The sequence below is a fragment of the Ylistrum balloti genome, unplaced genomic scaffold (assembly GCF_031769215.1).
Source record: "Ylistrum balloti isolate Yb309-2 unplaced genomic scaffold, AGI_CSIRO_Ybal_v1 Utg369758, whole genome shotgun sequence".
Lineage (NCBI taxonomy): Eukaryota > Metazoa > Mollusca > Bivalvia > Pectinida > Pectinidae > Ylistrum > Ylistrum balloti.
The window spans coordinates 1,982,752-2,002,582 of NW_026781958.1; the positions used below are offsets into that span (position 1 = coordinate 1,982,752).

Genomic DNA, 19,831 nt, shown 5'->3' on the forward strand with positions numbered 1-19,831 from the left:
AAATATATAATTGGTGGTTTATATTACAAAACATTTATATCAAATTTACCTCAAAATGGTTTTAAGTTTCCGAATTAAATGTTGTAGAAGTAAAATGAAGTAAAAAAAGAAAGAAGAAAAAAAATCCGAAATAATTTTAAAGATCGAATCTTAAACAAAAAAGTTACTATTAAGAAATTGAAGGAACCATACTATTAATAGGAATACTGTATGAGGTCATTCATAAGAATTGAACATTTACACAAAGCCTGAATGACTATAACCGCTTAATTGAATATATCTGGATATACGGAATCAATACCGGATTTTAATCCATAACAGAAGAGCTATTTAAAGCAAAAGGTTCCTATTATTGTGCCTGTTTTATTCAGGTTTAATGACCCCTAGTCGACCTTTTGTTTTGATAACATGTTAATTCATGTCCTGTTAGGGTTAACATTATCGCTGATGATATAATTGTGACTTAGATAATAGAAACATCCGAGTACAAGGGAATTATACCTAATCATATTTGTATAAGTCTATCTACTATACTACGTCAGCAGTGGTATATATTGGTACAAGTAATACCTACATTGTATCTAGTTGGGTAGGACATACGTTAGGGCTTACGTCATATACTTATATAAATAGACTATATCAGTGTTACCTTTTGCCATTTAATGTGTTTCATGATCATCAAATGCGTCACTCGGTTCAATACAGGTTGTTTATCCATGAATTCAAAACATGATTTATTTCCTTCACGATGTAACTAAGCCCATGTAAACATATTTCTAAATTTGTTATCATTTCACAAATGTGATATTACTATTTTGCTGGAATTCACTTGATGTGGTTTTCGAATATTAATTAATGTTTAGCAAATAATAATTCGATTTGCCCAGGTATCAGGACAACCAAACGTTATTCTGTGGAAACGAAAAAGATTTGTCAACTTAACAAAAATCGAATATGTTATCTAAAAGATACGACTGCCTCCCTTTATGTCCTTTAAAAAGTGGTTTTCAATTATTTGGGGAAAAGTTCAGTATGGTAGTATGACAACATAAAATCGGTGGATGAATCCGAATAAAAACCACCTGTCCTTCATGCAGTTTGTATGATGTCAAATCGTGCTACCAATATTGTTATTACAAAGGCATTCTTTAAAATCCAAACTCCTGGGATCAAACGCTGTTCTTATCTAATGATTTGTTCTAGATTAATGTTAATTATTTGTTTCCCCACTGGTAGGCCTATTACTTACTTGTAATTTTTCTCTTTTCTAAACATATTTGTATTCAATCAATGCAACGATTTCTCTTTCGGTAATCTTTCCATTATAGATTTGTCAGTTTCCAATCAAACTGTTTGTCATTAATATTAAGTAATTTTAATCGATTTGTTCAAACTATGTTCTTTTCTTTTCTACGGCATTAGATTAAATTATTTAGAATTCAACATATTTATCTTGTATTCAATACTTTCACTTCATATCAAAGACACGTTTTAAGTATTCATTATTCAATACATCCAATATAAATTGTATTCAATACACACTTCGAGAATTCAAAACACCTGTCTACTATTAAATACGCCTCCTAGTTTTCACAACACCCGTCTAATATCCAATCCATCCGCCAAGAATCCAAGACATGTATCTAATAGTCAATCCACTCCTGCCTACCATTCATTACCTCCAGTAATTATACATAAATACATAGCTTTATGACAATACTTGTTATAATTAGTTTTTTCTCCAAAAAATTAATATTATCAGGGACAAAGTGGAATGCTTCATTTAACAAGCAATGCAGTTGATTGCTTTCCTCTTGTCGTTATCGACTACATTTCCTACCACCGCAGTGTGCCATCAGGTGAATAATAACGAAATATCGATGACTGCGACAAAACCTTATATTTTAGTCAAATTCACATGCAAGCTTTTAGGTTATTTACAATATTAACTTCACACAAACGCACACATACCGTAACAGTAATTCGTGTTCACATATAAATATACGAGCTGGATACTTTAGTCGACACTCGATAGGCGTCCCTAGCGACCGTACACCTCTGTATGGTATTTGGTATCCACGTTCTAACTAATACCAGATCAACCTTAAGCTGTGAATACTTTAAATAGGTTTTCGTTCTGTTATCATATAATTTTTCTTTCACTGACTGACTGGGAAAGTACATAACATATTTTTGTATCGTATTGAATAGCTGACAGTAGTATATTACGATGATTTCCTATAATTTGTAACCTAATCTTCACACTCTAAGTTCTCCATAGAGGCGGTTGGACGGATTTAAGCTACAGTTGTATATATGACAACAGTACAGGTATATGAAAGCATATTAATGAAGGTTTAAATACTATCACACACAAAGAAATAATTTTAACTTACCATGGCTGTAGACAGGCGTACGGCTAATCTCTGCGTGAAGTTTATTTATATATTGTAAACACTGTTCAGCCGTTTCTGATTCCAGTCCAATGCGTCCACTATTAATAGTTTAAAACACCTTATGAACGGTAGCACAGAACCATGAAATGTCTCTTAAAGACAGAAATGTTAATTAGAATTGCGCATCGATGAAGATCCCTAATGTACGTAATTAAGCTCTCGTCATGTGTCGGGGATTCTCTTCTGGCACCCTAGGGATTTAAAACTGATATGGAACGAAATCAGGCCAGAGACCTGCATACGAATGTAAAATATATTTATAAAAGCAGCAAGCTGTAACGGCGTTGACATTTATTGTGCAGCGTTTTATATCTTTCCAAGGAATGCATCACAATGAGTATCTTTTTAACAATGCAGCTGGACGCCTGTGGCAAGGGGACACCATTATTGGCGATAGTGTCAACATACCATGTGAATAGACTATAACCTTCACAGTGTCACATCAATAGGACCATAGGTGTTTTAAAAACACACATCGTAATACGATAAATATACCATGTATTTAAGTACAAACAGATGACAGATAAAATCAATTTATTCTATGATGATGGTCCATCCTAAACGTGGGATAAACATATAGTTAAAGAAAAATGAACTTGGTGATTTAGGTTTTTAACATTTGAATGTACGGTGAGGTGTAGCAGTCTGTGTTACATCTACTGCCAATATTTTGTTTGACCAAGAGTTTAAGAAAATATGTGTTCAAACTTCTGAAATAATATCCACAATCGGCACAATTTTATTGTTAATAAATCACATCTATTTAATCTTCAAAATTACTTGACAAAATATTGAAATATCTTAAACGTGGAAGGATTTTGTACTTCAAAAATATCTTCAGATATAATAACCAGTTAATATCGTATAGATATGTAAATGCTCTTGTCGATTTTATGTTTACAGTCAACATAGCAGGCAGATACCTAAAAACCACCAAAAAAATCAATTCTTTAATGTTAAATTCTCGTGAAACAAGCACGAACGTTAAAATAACGTTAAATTAACATTAGGTAAACTTTTAACGTTAAAGCAACGTTATGAAATGTTAATTGTTTCACCATACTTGGTTTGAGACGTTTTTATTTGATATACAAGATATGATATTCAAAAAGAGGAAGCATGTTTTGATATTTCTGGACGTATTTGATGCTCGTTTGTTTGCCTCTTGGTTCCGTTGTTGTATACCATGTTCTCACTTGAGAACGTGACATTACTTTCTTGGATTGACCAAAGTTTACATAGTGGGTGTCGTCGATGACGCAGAAGAAGCTTACACTTCCGGAACACCTGGTATTATCATTGTACTTGTTCAGGAGTCTCCGTGTAAATCTTTCCTTTGTTCATATTTGCCCTATATTTATGGAATTTGAGTATGAATTATGATTATGTTGCCATGTTGGTATTTTCTTGATGTTTTTTCTTATGTTACAGTCAGTTAGAAAATCATGCGTGACGTTGCGATGATTACACTTTCACCTTCATAAGACAAATGACCATTATGAAGCTCATTTCCACTGAGGTATGCATCGTACGAAATGGTAATAAAATCACAGGAGGTTTCGGCCGTAATGCAATCTTGCATACTCTGAGATAGAAAGAAGTGTGGCGAGATGACGATTCGATTATATATGGTGAAAACAGGTCGATGGTGGTCTTCCATAAGTACAATGTATTGTCCAAGGAAGGTCGATTCGGCTATGCTGAACTGTAATATGGATTGCTTAATCTGTTACATGTATACCATGGGTCATTCAGGAACAATATGAAGGTCGTTAACGGAGATTGGTAACAATAGTCGAACCTCGTTATCTCGAACTCGGCTGGGACATGGGAAACTTTAGTAAGTTTGAATGTTTTGAGTAAAGTTAGGCAAGGACCGACGAATGGTTCGAATTAAACAGGGTCTTTTGAGTTATACGAGTTCAACATACATGTAACGATTCTTTTAACACAAATTGATATGTAAAAAAGACTTAAAAAGGTCATATGTAAGTTATAACATGTTAACCTACGAATGAATTTGTTAAATACGCTCGAGGATGGTTTTAATGCTTGTGTCTGATAACTTGGATGACAATTAACTTTGCATGAGAGACAGAGACACAAACACACACAGAGAGAGAGAGAGAGAGAGAGAGAGAGAGAGAGAGAGAGAGAGAGAGAGAGAGAGAGAGAGAGAGAGAGAGAGAGAGATTTATGGTGTTTATGGAATTGAGTAATGTGTTTTGTCTAAATGTTCAATAAGTACAAATAGGTACAAAATATCTCTGGGCATATTTTATTCTAATAAGAGTGAATTTTAACACATTTAAGCGCCCTTGTTAGTACTGTCGAAAACATGAAATTTGAAATACCAGCGAAAGGAACGGCACGAAACGTTCGAAACATGTCCAATGTATTATTTCAATAGAATTCAGAAAGTTTGTACCGAAAAGAAAATCGGCAATGATAGTGAGTGAATGATGCGGTATACCTACTCCAGTAGGCTTCTCAGATAGACTGATACCCTCAGGAGGAATAAGTGATAGGAAATTGAGGTCAATATCATTCTGGACTGACTTTAAATTTTAATTATCTTCAGAAAAGAGAATACCAGTATTTGAACACAATCTGAATTCAAACTAAAAAATAAGAAATGATGGCAAGACATGGAAGAAAGACGTTATAGCAAGAAGACTCGTAAATAAATATAAGAAACCTTAGACCAGATGTTTCAAAAGTGCTAACATCTTCTGCTTCATCGACGACAATCTGCTGGAAAAAATGTCACGTTTTCAAATACAGTGCATTAACATAGTTCTCAATGTAACCACTAGGTATACCGTGTTAGTTTCTTTATGGCAGGATTTCACATAAAAACTTTCATCGATTGCCTGTTTCCGAAGTGACCTAGTCATTGGTCTCCATATTCACTCAGGTAAATATTTTATCCAACAGCTAGGCCACGATACCACGTCAATAGTTATACACTTCAATATTGTCTTGATGAATCGGTTAAGAAATTGTTTGTTATGGTCACATTGAAACTATTGAACTTTCACACCCTATACTCCTTTGATCCCGCTTTGTCACGTGCTTCTTTAGAACGTTTATGCCTTAGTATGTAATATTGTACAATTGTCGGAGAATTTGTTAAAATGCATAAAATTGTATAATTTCGTACTGGTTAACAACTTATCATGCATCTATTTTTTTTTTTCGCAAGCTTTCTTTCTTTTTTTATTTTCTCGTTTTATATCCCGCCTGCTAGTCATCTCTCTTTCCTCTCTAGCAACCATGTTAGTTTATCATATCGTTGGTCATTGAAAAACGAAAGACGCTTATTCTTTTAAAATGAATGTTAAAAAGGCACGCAAGGAAATAGCGTCTTTAGTATAAATCTGGGTTGATTCTCCTAATACATCTTCAAGAGAATTTGTATAATTTTTATTTTGATCGTATTTTACTGTAATCGACATTGCAAATGAACTTCTATTATGTTTTCGTCGCTTGATAAGTGTGACTGAATCGTTCGTTTCAGGTTGCAATCCCGTCAGTTCTGATCACAGGTCGAATAAGAAGTAAAAGACTGTTAATCTTTACTAGTTATGTAAATATTTGTATTTGATAAAATAGATATGCATGGCATTTATAACAGACAATACTATTATAAAATATCACTTAATTACTAGGTTTTTTTTATAGATTTTTGTTAATCTTAATGAACCTATTGATATATCCATGAACTGTTAAAATAAATTATGTTAGCTATTTTTATCCACGAAACAACATCAAGTAAGCGAAAACTGCGCCCCACGAAAACCCATCTTATTTAACAGTAGTTTAAAGCGATATTGAATCAAATATATTGTAAAGAAAATTTAAGTACGGTATATCGGAATCAGAATGTTCATCTAGTTAACATAAGACTAGTAATTACATTGAATACTTTCAGTTGATTTAATTGATAAAGTCATGTTTTGTGTTATATAACCGGATTGCTTATATATTTTTATCAATCCAAGCTTAGTATAGACAGCCAAACTTCTATAAAATAAAAAAAAAAAGTTTTATCCATTTATGGATCCATTTAAATTGATAAGCGCACACTTCTGAAATGAAATTGATTCCACTAAACCAATGTGAGTATCCCTGGAGAGTTACATTACTTTTGTAATACAGAACTATTCTTATATACCAGGAGGTTTTATTTATTTCTACGCGATGTGAAATTAACTCTTCTAACCCAGCGATCGTATAGAATTAGCTTCAAAATTGAACAAATAGTTTTGCCATGTGTTGTATGTGAAATATAATCAGGGTAAAACCAATTTTGAAAATAAGAATTTGATACTATTAGCTATATGCCATTCTCAGTAATGGTTTTTCATATGGAATTTTATTGATATAAAAAGATACATCACTGCATATTACCAAAAGCGATGCATTATAGAATACTCTGATATAAATGATTTCTAACAGGGTGTTTCCACAGTCTCAGGAATCGATGTGCCGCACTCGTGTATAACCGCAGTAAGCATGCTTTACCCAGAATTAATCATGATAACACACGAACCTATAACAAAAGATAAAAATAATTCCATTGGATAGAAAAGCCGTCTGTAGTGTATGTAAATATGATCAATTTCCGAAAATTGCCAGATGTTATTTTTAATAACGGTTAAATTTCCCGACTACATTAACCTGTATTTAACGGTAGACACCAGATATTTATTCTGAAATCCAGATTTCTTGGTCACATTTACAGACGTTGATTTTCTTGCTTTTAAATATTTGTCTTCGTTAACGGAACTTTCATATTACTGTCAACATTCTGTATATCTCCTGTTACATAGATTTCAAGTATACATGACAGTTTACCAGTCTTCGGAAGTAAGATTGGAAGGCAAAACAAATCTATATCAAAAGTTTTACTGTTGTAATAATGAACTGCAGTGAAATTAACTGAAATATATAGAAAACAAAGATTTTTTTCTCGTTAGCCTTACAATATCTAGGCTATAATTAAACACCTTAATGTTATTCTGGAATTGTCATTTCCGTATACAATTGTATTATAAAACATAAGTGAAAGTAGTAAGGGTCAAAATGTTCTCAATCTGAAGACGACTTTTACAAATTTATTACATTAAGGAAAGGGGATTGTGATGGCTTTTTGTGATTAAATAATTTTCAATACGATAATTGTTTTTATTTCACAGTTGTTATGCTTAAACTTTAAGTGTTTTCTGAAGTTATAAATTAACTGTTGTCTATAATAGTTGATTTGACGACAATCATGTCGCGGTCTTGCAAATACATTATTTTTTTTCCAGTTGTACATGTTTTAAATTCAAATTACATTACATTGGTTTGTGTCTTTTTAAATTTTTTTGTATGTGTGTTTTTTTAAATCTTATTTTTAAACAAAACATTATTTTGAAAAATTAATTCTTTTAGTCACCGATGCCAAAACACCCGATAATACATATCACTCAATTTTGGCTGGAAATAGGACGCCTGCAACTGGAGGATGGCCTCTTTTTTGGCTACTTGTGAGTTTGGATTTAAGAAGAAGATTCCCAAATGGTTCAATATCGACATTTGCTAGAATCCTGGTAGTGCCTCGTTTCTGGAGGTGTCGGTGAGGTCACAGGACTTAAACTACAACATGTTCAGCAGGCTGCTTAGGACATAACATCACCATAACAATTGACAAGGAACCAAGCCAAAAGACATGGCAGTGTCTTTTCAAATAGACTTGAAAAGCCCAAGTTGACAATTTTCTTTCAAAATTATTAGAATTACAGAAGAAACTGTATTGATATTAACTGTATTTGAAAGAAATGGTTGATAGATTTTCACTACTGTATGCTCAAATCCAATGTTAGTTTTTATGATAAATTGATTTTAGAAGTATCTTGAATGATTCATTCATCTATTATTGTCAATAAAGAAACTGTAGACAAATTCCACCTGAATACTGTAAACATATAGTTTTCAGAGTGAAATACACTGTATATATATTTTATAGCCCTCTGACATGTTACCATATATAGATCACATAGTATGTGTAGAAGTGTTTGAAATATCGATAAAGCACAATAAGAATACCAGTATGCTCCATCTGTCTCGTGTGACCCCAGACATATTAACAGTATGCTTTTAATTAAATTTTTGTAACGGCATTCCCACCGAATTCAGTGTATTGGCAGATTTTGCTGTATGGTAAAGTAATTGGTCCAAAAATATTTGATATCAAAGACCACAGGTTCATTTTTCTCAAAATTTGTTTACAAAGTATTTTTCTTCCTCAGTATGACGGAGACTGTTAATAATAATAAGGCATCGTTTTATTATAATCTGCCATATTAGTTATAGCATTTTTACAACACATTTTACAGACTTTGTCAAAAAAAAAAAAAAAAGCGAAAAAATACCCGGATAAATTTTTACTCAATCATTTTGTCAATAGAATGAAAAACATATCATTGTTTCCATGTCACATAGAGAGGAAATGACATTCATATCGGTTGACGCCTGTCTTTCACAAAATTACGTCCCTACATGGGTATTCATTTCTGCAGCTTGGTGGACTTGGATACTCAGCGACTCTGGCAGTGCGATTATAATCTTCACCAGGTTAGTTATTCACCAAGCTACCGACCTTTTCAATGCAGCACCGTGTATGCTCCATTTTAGCATAATAGACATTTTCTTGCAAAGTATGCCAATAGCCAAATGCTTTCATGAATTCAATCAGAAATACATGCTTCCAACATTCTCATCGAAATTCATAATAGGAACAAAAATGTTATTGATAAGATTACATTAGTGAATAAAAGATTGCAAGGAAAATTAACTCATTATAGAAACAAAGACATTTTCTTTTCTTGATCATCACTCTCAAAGAACTAATGTGATTATATGAAAATCGCGGAGTGAAAATGTAATATGGTTTAATCGGAAGACTATTACACTGTTAGAGAATGAAGTTTTATAAACAGAAAACATTCACGATCAACGGTCTCCACAAAACAGTTGACAAAGACGATGGAATATCCCTATTTACCGGAAGATGTCTGCATCATCTTAACGAATTCTGTAAAAAAAAAAAAAAAATAATACAAAAGAGGTTATTTGATAAATATCACCACCATAATCGAAAAAAATATATTCTTACTCATCGTGATATAAACCGGAATGATTGTTGATATGATATTGACTAGCTCTTCATAAAGCCCAGGATTTTTAAATGAACTGGATGTGATATTAACAGGAGAGATAAGAACAAGTTTGTATATATAATTTGGTTCATTGTTATAAAATACCTTTACTCTGATATAACAAGGATTTTACCATTACTATACCAAATAGACTATGATCGGGATATAAAAAAGGATTTGGTACATCACTTTATTAGAAAGTGTCTAAATAAGCATGATAGTAAGAGAATTTTTGTATCACCATAAACGTTAATGTAAACAAAAATTCATTGTGCATAACCTGACATCGTGGCAGGAAATTACATGTAACCGATACTGCTGAAAAATTTAAACACTCTCCTTTGTGAAATATGGTATCGCCCAATCTTAACATGCATAATAATGAGACTCACAACTGTTCAATATGCATGTATACACACAATAAAAAACAGGTGTAAAAATGTTATTAAAAGTCTATGGATGTTAAAGTCATTAGACTGTAAACAAGACCGATATTTACAGGTATGGAAACAAAATATGTAAATACATACAACACCTGTATGTTTTCGTTTTATTATTGACAGGTTAATCAGTCTGTAGTTACTTTAAGCAGTGTATAATCAACACTAAGCGATCACCTGTTCAATAAACAAGCGGGAACCACGAGATTATCTCTGCTGTTCACAGAGGAAAGGGTAGATTAAACAGGCTGCGTTTCAATTCGGCCATATTAGCCCCCCAATTGATCGAATTTCGAAAGCCATGATCAAACTCTCCAGTCGAATTAAGACAAAAATCCCAATACCATTAGAATAGCAATTTTGTTTTGCTATTTTAAGCATGCTTTCCATGGCAACCATCAAAAATGAGCAATTATTCGGGAAATTCTGATAATTTTCAGTCAATTTTGGCAATATTTCGGATACATTTTGTTTTAGCAATTATAAAGTGCATGCTTGAACAAATATAAGATAGAATAAAGAATATGAAATCAAGTCACTAAAACTTCATTATATGTAAAAATTTAAAAGTTATCCAAGATTATGTTCTATGGTTTCTTATTCAAAATTTTTACAAAAAATGATAAAATCTAAAGTGGTAACCATGGCAATAAAAACTGAAAAATACTCAAATAAGTGCCATTCTAAAATATTAAATACAATGCTCAGTTATTTGAGGATTTAGTTATGAGTTTTAAAATGTGATTAATTTAGAAGTTTAGATAGACTGAAACTATACAGCAGTATTTAGAGATTTGATCCTATTCTATCTCAGCATTAAAACTATAACTAATGATAAATGTTCTTCATTTTCACGTATAAGACGTTTTCCCCTGTTCTTCATTTCTACGAGTTTTCTTTATTTTCTCTTTCTCCAATTCTTGATAATCAATCCATTATTAAAATTTCGTTTCTATTATTAAAATTTCGTCTCTATTATTAACATTTCGTCTCCATTATTCAAATTTCGTCAAGATATACCTCACTCGATATTCATAAAAGATATTTAGTGACGTTCATATATCATTAGAGACTTAAAATCACTTATGATTTCAAAGGTCACTGAGAGATACAAAACTATATCTCTAGAAGTCCACCTAAGATTGAAAAATTCACAACGTTTATTATATTTTCATTATCCTCACAATTTAAACATTTCTTTATTGCTATCTTTTTAACTTTTATATCTACTTTGAATGAATCTGCTCTTGATATTGACCCTACATTTAAACCTTTAACGATTTCTTGAACACAGATAAATTTATGGGGATGTTGCTTATCTTTTTTACATTGGATTTCCCGCCGTCATTTTATGAGTTCTGATGTCGCTTAAGCAAGTCTCGCTGTCGCACCGTGAAATACCTTTGCAGGTTTATGATAGTATAAAGTTTGTTTATAGCAAGGTTTGTAAACAGAGTCTTGTTCTAAATAAACAAATAATTTATATATCTATTTGCCTCTGTATAGAAAGTGTTATAAATTTTAATTTTATTAGCTATCATTGTATTTAAATTTCATCTGAAGCTCAGGATTTTATATTCACTACACAAATATTAAAGATTATAAAGGAAAGGGGCAAACAGTTATTTGAAAATAATTTGAATTCAATATCTTTAGCTGCAGGATTTACTTGTGATTAAACAACATGAACATGTATAACTCACTTTTGCCAGAAATAAGATTATTTACCTTCATAATTAACTTGTCCATCACCATCCGTATCTGCTTCCCGAATCATTTCCTCTACTTCTTCGTCTGTTAATTTTTCTCCTAAATTTGACATCACATGTCTAAGTTCGGCTGCACTGATAAAGCCATTTCTGTCCTTGTCGAACACTTTAAATGCTTCTCGCAACTCTGCTTCTGAATCAGAATCCTTTATCTTCTTCGCCATCATGGTAAGAAATTCCGGAAAGTCAATAGTTCCGTTTCCTGAAATCAGATTCTTTATTGATCAGCGCAAAACAGAAAGTATTCTTTATGGCGTTGACAAAATGTTTGAATTCAAGCAAATTTCGAATTCGACACACACACACACAAAATGAAAAAATAAGAAAAAAGAAAATGAGCAAAACAGTCGTAAATAAAATCGATAAAAAAGTACTGTGAATAGAATCTACCAAAATTATCATAGACCGAACGATGCAAAATCACGTGAAATTACAATGATTTACAAAAGACTCACATCACAAATGAATAGCACCTTTTAATAATTTAGAGTTAGATACAGTAGAACCAAACAATGAAGTAAACTGTATCATACAGCTGTTTCGTCCTTCTAGGACTCGTCAGTGATTCTACGTCATACAGCTGTTTCGTCCTTCTAGGACTCGTCAGTGATGCTACGTCATGCAGCTGTGTCGTCCTTCTAGGACTCGTCAGTGATGCTAAGGGCCTGAATTGTGAAGCCTAAGAGGCGACTGAGGAAAATTGAAATTACTCAAAAAGAAAAGTCAAATCTAGACGGGGAGGTGCAGCAACCCATTAATCAAATAAATTTCGTAATTTTCATAAATTAGATAATATTAGAACAGTGCCAAGCACATGCATATATCCTGAACCGTGAAGATTGTGGAAAAGACACATAAGCGAATAGAGCCTTTTTAGCAATAAAAAAACAAAACCAAAACATTCGTAATATGTTACTGTATACTACATAGATGCAATAAAAGATAATGTAGAAACGATAGATTCCACGTATTAAAATAGATCTAACAAAAAGCAAAGGGTTTAGTACGAAGTACACGTGGAATTATACGTAATGCGTAACATATATCCTAAAGTCCTTAATGGTATAAATCCTAAATGGACTAGTTTAGTTTGAACATATTTTATTGTCAATGGTAAGAGCAAAAGGATTAGACACAAGTTATTTTAACTTACGAGGTCTTTTCCTTATAAATAAATGTACATTAAGAAAACAAGACGAGATGGCATATAAATATACAAATCAAAGTGAATTATTTTTTTTGATTTCAGAATATTTTATTGCCTTGGTGGTATTGACAGTAGGAATTGGGCAACAGGCAGAGCCTATGAAAGCCCTCTCCTTACAGTGCATAAACAGGTATACAGACACATCAATCAAAATTAAAGATAACAGATAATAATAATATTAGGAATAAGAATTCAAATGGATGATTATATAACAGAAATGCAAAATAGGCATCACCATAACTTGTATTATTGAGTTCCAGAGCAGTAACATAAACTAAAAAGTACAATTAGGTATCACAAGATATTACAAGACTGGGTCAAAATATGTCCAAAGTGAATTATTAACATATCGTACAATGTATATATACATGGTTCCCACTTGTATGAAGTCTACCCGAATCTCCCAGAGCGCTCAACATATTGCTGCACAGCGTTGCATACTCCTATATTTTTTAAACTGTCAATATCGGGAGAGCCATATAGTAATAAGTCAAGACTGGGGGCAAGGTGCATATCAACTACTTGGATTTCGTAAAGCATGAGGTTTCTCAGGGGGTCAAAGTTCGGACAGTGCAGCAAGAAGTGGTCAGCATCCTCACAGGGACTACCACATGAACATGAGGGTTCTATGTGCATGTTTGCTCGGACTTACACCACATGAAATACTTAACGGTCTTTGTGTAGGATTAAAGTATCATTGTTAAGTCCTAGAAGGACGAAATAGATTCACGGTACAACTAAACTCACTAGTTGGCGGTACTGTATCCATGTACGAATATAATGATACTAGTCTACTTGTCCATTTTAATAATCATAGTCAGAACGATTTCAATGAATTGAACAATGTGACATGGAATTAGAAGACAAATATTTTGTAAAGGAAATGTAATACCTGTCTGATATGAGACCTACCATCCACATCCACTTCGTTGATCATGTCTTGTAACTCGGCTTCTGTCGGGTTCTGACCTAGTGACCTCATCACTGTTCCCAACTCTTTGGTTGTTATGGTACCGTCGCCATCTTTGTCGAACAGGCTGAACGCCTCTTTGAATTCTGTAGATTTAAAGTTTGGCACTACTTATTTCTAGTCCACTTTTAAAAAGGACTCATGTTGAACACCAATATATACATAAAACACAACCCTATCAATCTAAGCAGTCTAATGGGAAATCCATTTTGCTTTAACAAGGGTATAAAAAGCACGTGGACCCATGTTTAGCACACGCATATATGGTGGCTGATTTCTTACATAGTATATAGTTTCGTCTAATTGCATCTAGCAACGAAATTGTAAACGCCTTCATGGTTGGTTGATCGATAGCTGCGCGACACAGATGGATGGATTTCTATCCAACACATCTTTAGCACTCTCCTAATAACTCTCAGATCATGACTATACCTAAAATATGAAGCCCAATCACATGTAACTTACCAGCAATCTGTTCCTCGTTAAGTTGTTCAGCCTGAAACAAACAATAAAAAAAGAAATGATCACGTTTTGTATTCAACCCTGTGTAACTTAATAGTGAAACTGTACCACCTATCATCCTTTTATATGTTCTATTTAGCCGTACTTTAATAGCATTCATTTTCGGGGAGATTTCTTTTTGCTGATTCCGTATGTCCTCTAAATCCACGAATTTATAGGTCAAAAATTAAACAGTTAGAATGTTCACTAACGAAATCAAGTTCTCGAGAATAAAAACCAAGATAATTGGGTTCCACGAAAATATATGATTTTACAGTATATAGTTTCTACATACATACATAGATACACACACACACACACACACACACACACACACATACATACATACATACATACATACATACATACACTGGTCAGCGGTCCGATTAAGTCATAAGTCTTTCTTTTAAATAAATCACTGTTTCTGTCATGTATATCTATATTTATTTTAAATATACTTGTATTTCTGACAGAGATATTTATTTCTTTTAAAGGAATCGCTATTCTTTATTTCGTTAAAATATCTTGTGAACCTGCTGCCTGAAACAGCCTGAATTACGATGTTTGAATGCTTTGTAAAAATTCCATTTGTTACCCTGGTTGACGGAGTACCAGACAACATGTCTAATCGATTCGCATTTCTTAAAGATGACGTAAGGGATTATTTCCCGCGCGTTGCAGCCAAACAGGCGTGACGGCATGCGCTTGTATCCTGATATTCGTCTGCTTCTCGGCGCGAGACTTGCGCTCTCACCACGCTTATCTGTCTATATATATATATATATACATACAGACACGTATACCAGATCAATAGCCGTAAACAATAACTGTCAAGTCACGTGATCAGTCGTCTTCACGACCCGACTGCCACAATACCGTCCCGTGTTCGATCATCCAAAATATTTCACACATTGATGTATGCCTCTAACGGCTTCCACCGATACAAAGAATTAATGGTTTGGTGTAATGGAGACAGATCATGCTACAAATATATTTATATATATATTTTAAAACTGTTAATTCCAGGGCGTCTGGTGATGTGACTGCTTCTACGTTTCGGTTTTCATCAACAGCATCAGGGGAATATGAAAAACAAATTCCCATCGAATTGATATGCCAGTACAACTCCAGTGTTAACGTAATATTGACAACGCAGCGTTAATATAGCCCATTAATGTATACCTGTTCTGCGTGCTTACCAAACTCGTCACCACATCTCGAATTATATTGGATAAGTGCAGAAAGCTGCATTTAGGTCTTAACGGATAGGTTTAGTCTATGTTTACAAAGAATCTAATTCTGTAATCCGCCACTGTTGCAGTTTTAAGGGAAATGATTGACTCGGTTTATCCCCGTGCATTATGGTAAAAAGGAACTGATGCAGGATTAGGATCTATCTTCTTTGTCATTTGTCTACAGATTTCTGTCTGGAGAAATCCGTAGGGACTGAAACATTATTACTGCCATATGGAATTACTAAGGTTTTGTATATCTCCGTACCCTGGCTAATTTGAGCCCTGTTGCAGTCGCCATAACAACAAATACCACCATCACAATAATTACACTATAAACCATCAAAATGAGAAACCAACAAAACAATAAGAAAATATCAAAATGTCGACATAATCATAATTCAGACTTATCCAAAACTAGGGAAAATGTAAACTAATTCACAAGGAGATTCATTAAAATCCGTTCAAGGCGAATAAGACTAAGTATTCCGGAAGAGTAAGCGTCTTCTACTTCATCGACGACGCTCGCCAAGTAAATCCTAGTACGTAATATAACAACGGAACCAACAGGCAAACTAACGAACATGAAACATCTCCAGCTTCACATCGCACAAAGAAATAGGATATTTCTGAATGAGATCAGTATGACGAAAACTAAAACTTCTCCGTAATTTTCAACCTGCGCCTTTTGATACCATGTGTTACGAATTTGCTCACCAGTTTGCAAAAATCGTGATAATGAGAACTTTGAGATCGAATCAACTGCGAAATGTAAACAACATAGGTTAAAGGAAAACAAACAACAATAACAACAACAAGTCGGATGAAATATCGCAACACGCCGCGACACAATTCCGGTTCAAGGAATGGCGCTTTTCGGCTGATTTCCTATTCAGTTCATGAAGTAACATTAAAAATTAATTCTTTAATGACTTAACTAAGATGTCTTCAGTTTGACATTCAATATATATCACACCACAAAAAAGAGACATACCAATTGTAACTATATCAAAAAGGTTGCAATTTAATTTACAAAAACATCGTCATAGTGGTCCACTGAATAGGGCCATTTATCTATCAAGATATTTATGGAAAGTCGATTCATATAAATCAACTACATATGTCCATTTCCATTATTTTGGGTAATCATCTGTACATCATTGTTTACCATCTCTACACCATTGTTTACCATATGAACACCAATGTTTACCATCTCTACACCATTGTTTACCATCTGTACACCATTGTTGACCATCTGAACACCAATGTTTACCATCTCTACACCATTGTTTACCATCTCTACACCATTGTTTACCATCTCTACACCATGGTTTACCATATCTACACCAATGTTTACCATATCTACACCAATGTTTACCATCTCTACACCATTGTTTACCATCTCTACACCATTGTTTACCATCTCTACACCATTGTTTACCATATCTAAACCAATGTTTACCAATGTTTACCATCTCTACACCATTGTTTACCATATCTACACCATTGTTTACCATCTCTACACCATTGTTTACCATCTCTACACCATTGTTTACCATATCTATACCATTGTTTACCATCTCGACACCATGGTTTACCATCTCGGTACCATTGTTTACCATCTCTGCACCATTGTTTACCATATCTACACCATTGTTTACCATCTCTACACCATTGTTTACCATATCTATACCATTGTTTACCATCTCTACACCATTGTTTACCATCTCTACACCATTGTTTACCATATCTATACCATTGTTTACCATCTCTACACCATTGTTTACCATATGAACACCAATGTTTACCATCTCTACACCATTGTTTACCATATCTACACCATTGTTTACCATCTCTACACCATTGTTTACCATATCTATACCATTGTTTACCATCTCTACACCATTGTTTACCATCTCTACACCATTGTTTACCATATCTATACCATTGTTTACCATCTCTACACCATTGTTTACCATATCTACACCAATGTTTACCATATCTACACCAATGTTTACCATCTCTACACCATTGTTTACCATATCTACACCATTGTTTACCATCTCTACACCATTGTTTACCATCTCTACACCATTGTTTACCATATCTATACCATTGTTTACCATCTCGACACCATGGTTTACCATCTCGGTACCATTGTTTACCATCTCTGCACCATTGTTTACCATATCTACACCAATGTTTACCATCTCTACACCATTGTTTACCATCTCTACACCATTGTTTACCATCTCTACACCATTGTTTACCATATCTATACCATTGTTTACCATCTCTACACCATGGTTTACCATATCTACACCAATGTTTACCATATCTACACCAATGTTTACCATCTCTACACCATTGTTTACCATATCTACACCATTGTTTACCATCTCTACACCATTGTTTACCATCTCTACACCATTGTTTACCATCTCTACACCATTGTTTACCATATCTATACCATTGTTTACCATCTCGACACCATGGTTTACCATCTCGGTACCATTGTTTACCATCTCTGCACCATTGTTTACCATATCTACACCATTGTTTACCATCTCTACACCATTGTTTACCATATCTATACCATTGTTTACCATCTCGACACCATGGTTTACCATCTCTACACCATTGTTTACCATCTCTACACCATTGTTTACCATATCTATACCATTGTTTACCATCTCGACACCATGGTTTACCATCTCGGCACCATTGTTTACCATCTCTGCACCATTGTTTACCATATCTACACCATTGTTTACCATCTCTACACCATTGTTTACCATATCTACACCATTGTTTACCATCTCGACACCATTGTTTACCATCTCGACACCATGGTTTACCATCTCGACACCATGGTTTACCATCTCTACACCATTGTTTACCATCTCCCGCTGCCCGACTCCGTCTACTTCCCTCTCTAAATAAATATACCTAAACAAATTCCCCCCAAAGTGACGAACCTCACACTGTGGTCTTCCTACAGGTGCGAGTTCCTCAGCACAAATCCTAACCACCTCTTCGCTGACATAAATAAATATAGGTATTTTCTGAAAAGGCATGTAGAAAGCCGACTAGACTCACCCAATAAAAGGAACGGTTTTTCAATATTCCTAAATGATAATGCAGATATACCCTTTACCCCTATATGCATTAACATACAATAAAATAACTAGAAGGAACCTACCTTGTCAATAGTAACTATCATTTAAACCACACTTCTTAACTTAATTTAAATGTTATTTCACTTCCTTGAGTTGGGCGTGTTAGTTTGCCTTCTGGTACCGTTGTTGTATACCTTGTTCTCATTTGTGAATGTGACATAACCTTATTTAGACTGAACAAGATTTATGTGGCGGGTGTCGTAGAGGAAGTAGAAGATGACTTCCCTTCCGGAACCCATAGTCTTTTTCTCATTGAACTTTTTCACAAATATTTCTTTTATTCAGATTTTGCCTCTAGTTTGATTGAATTCTAGTCTGGATAACGGTTATTTTCACAAGTTGGCATTTAATTGTTGATTTCTACGACTAGAAACCAACAGTAGAATGTTTTAAAGGCTGTCAATGAATAACCTGGTATCTTGTACTACGTATTTACATGTGGAGAGAATTAAGATCCTTTATGAAATACTTACCAACACACATTTTAAAGATGACGAGTCTCTATCGTTTGAACATTTGAACAGATAAATTGTAAAGCTAATGGCTTGTATAGATGTCACTGACCCATGTCACTGACCCGACGTCTTCACGGAAAACACCGTTTCTATTTTAAGAACATGCTTCCAAAAACACGCGTTACTTTATATAGAAAGAAAAAATTGAAGACTCAATGGTAATTCGGTAGAAAAAAAAATATCATTAGATTTATGAGTAACTCTGTAACAGATTCAAAACCATATTTCGACAACTTAGACAATGTTTAAATCCATATTGACGTGTAATCTTATCGAACAGAAAATTTTGGAGTGGATAAAAAAATGTCTCAAGATATGGATTTTAGATAAGAGGAACACGTGTAATTAATAGTACCA

At 33.7% G+C, this 19,831-nt stretch overlaps 1 protein-coding gene across 1 annotated transcript in view; it reads right to left on the reverse strand.

The window, feature by feature from the left end:
- Positions 1-19,831, reverse strand: part of LOC132543492 (uncharacterized) — a 172,206-nt gene that overhangs the window by 93,657 nt on the left and 58,718 nt on the right. Inside the window, exons 3-4 of the mRNA XM_060206998.1 lie at positions 13,990-14,133; positions 11,830-12,072 (exon numbers count right to left, since the gene is read on the reverse strand). Of these exons, the coding sequence (XP_060062981.1) occupies positions 11,830-12,072; positions 13,990-14,133 (387 nt within the window). The remainder of the gene's footprint in view (positions 1-11,829; positions 12,073-13,989; positions 14,134-19,831) is intronic.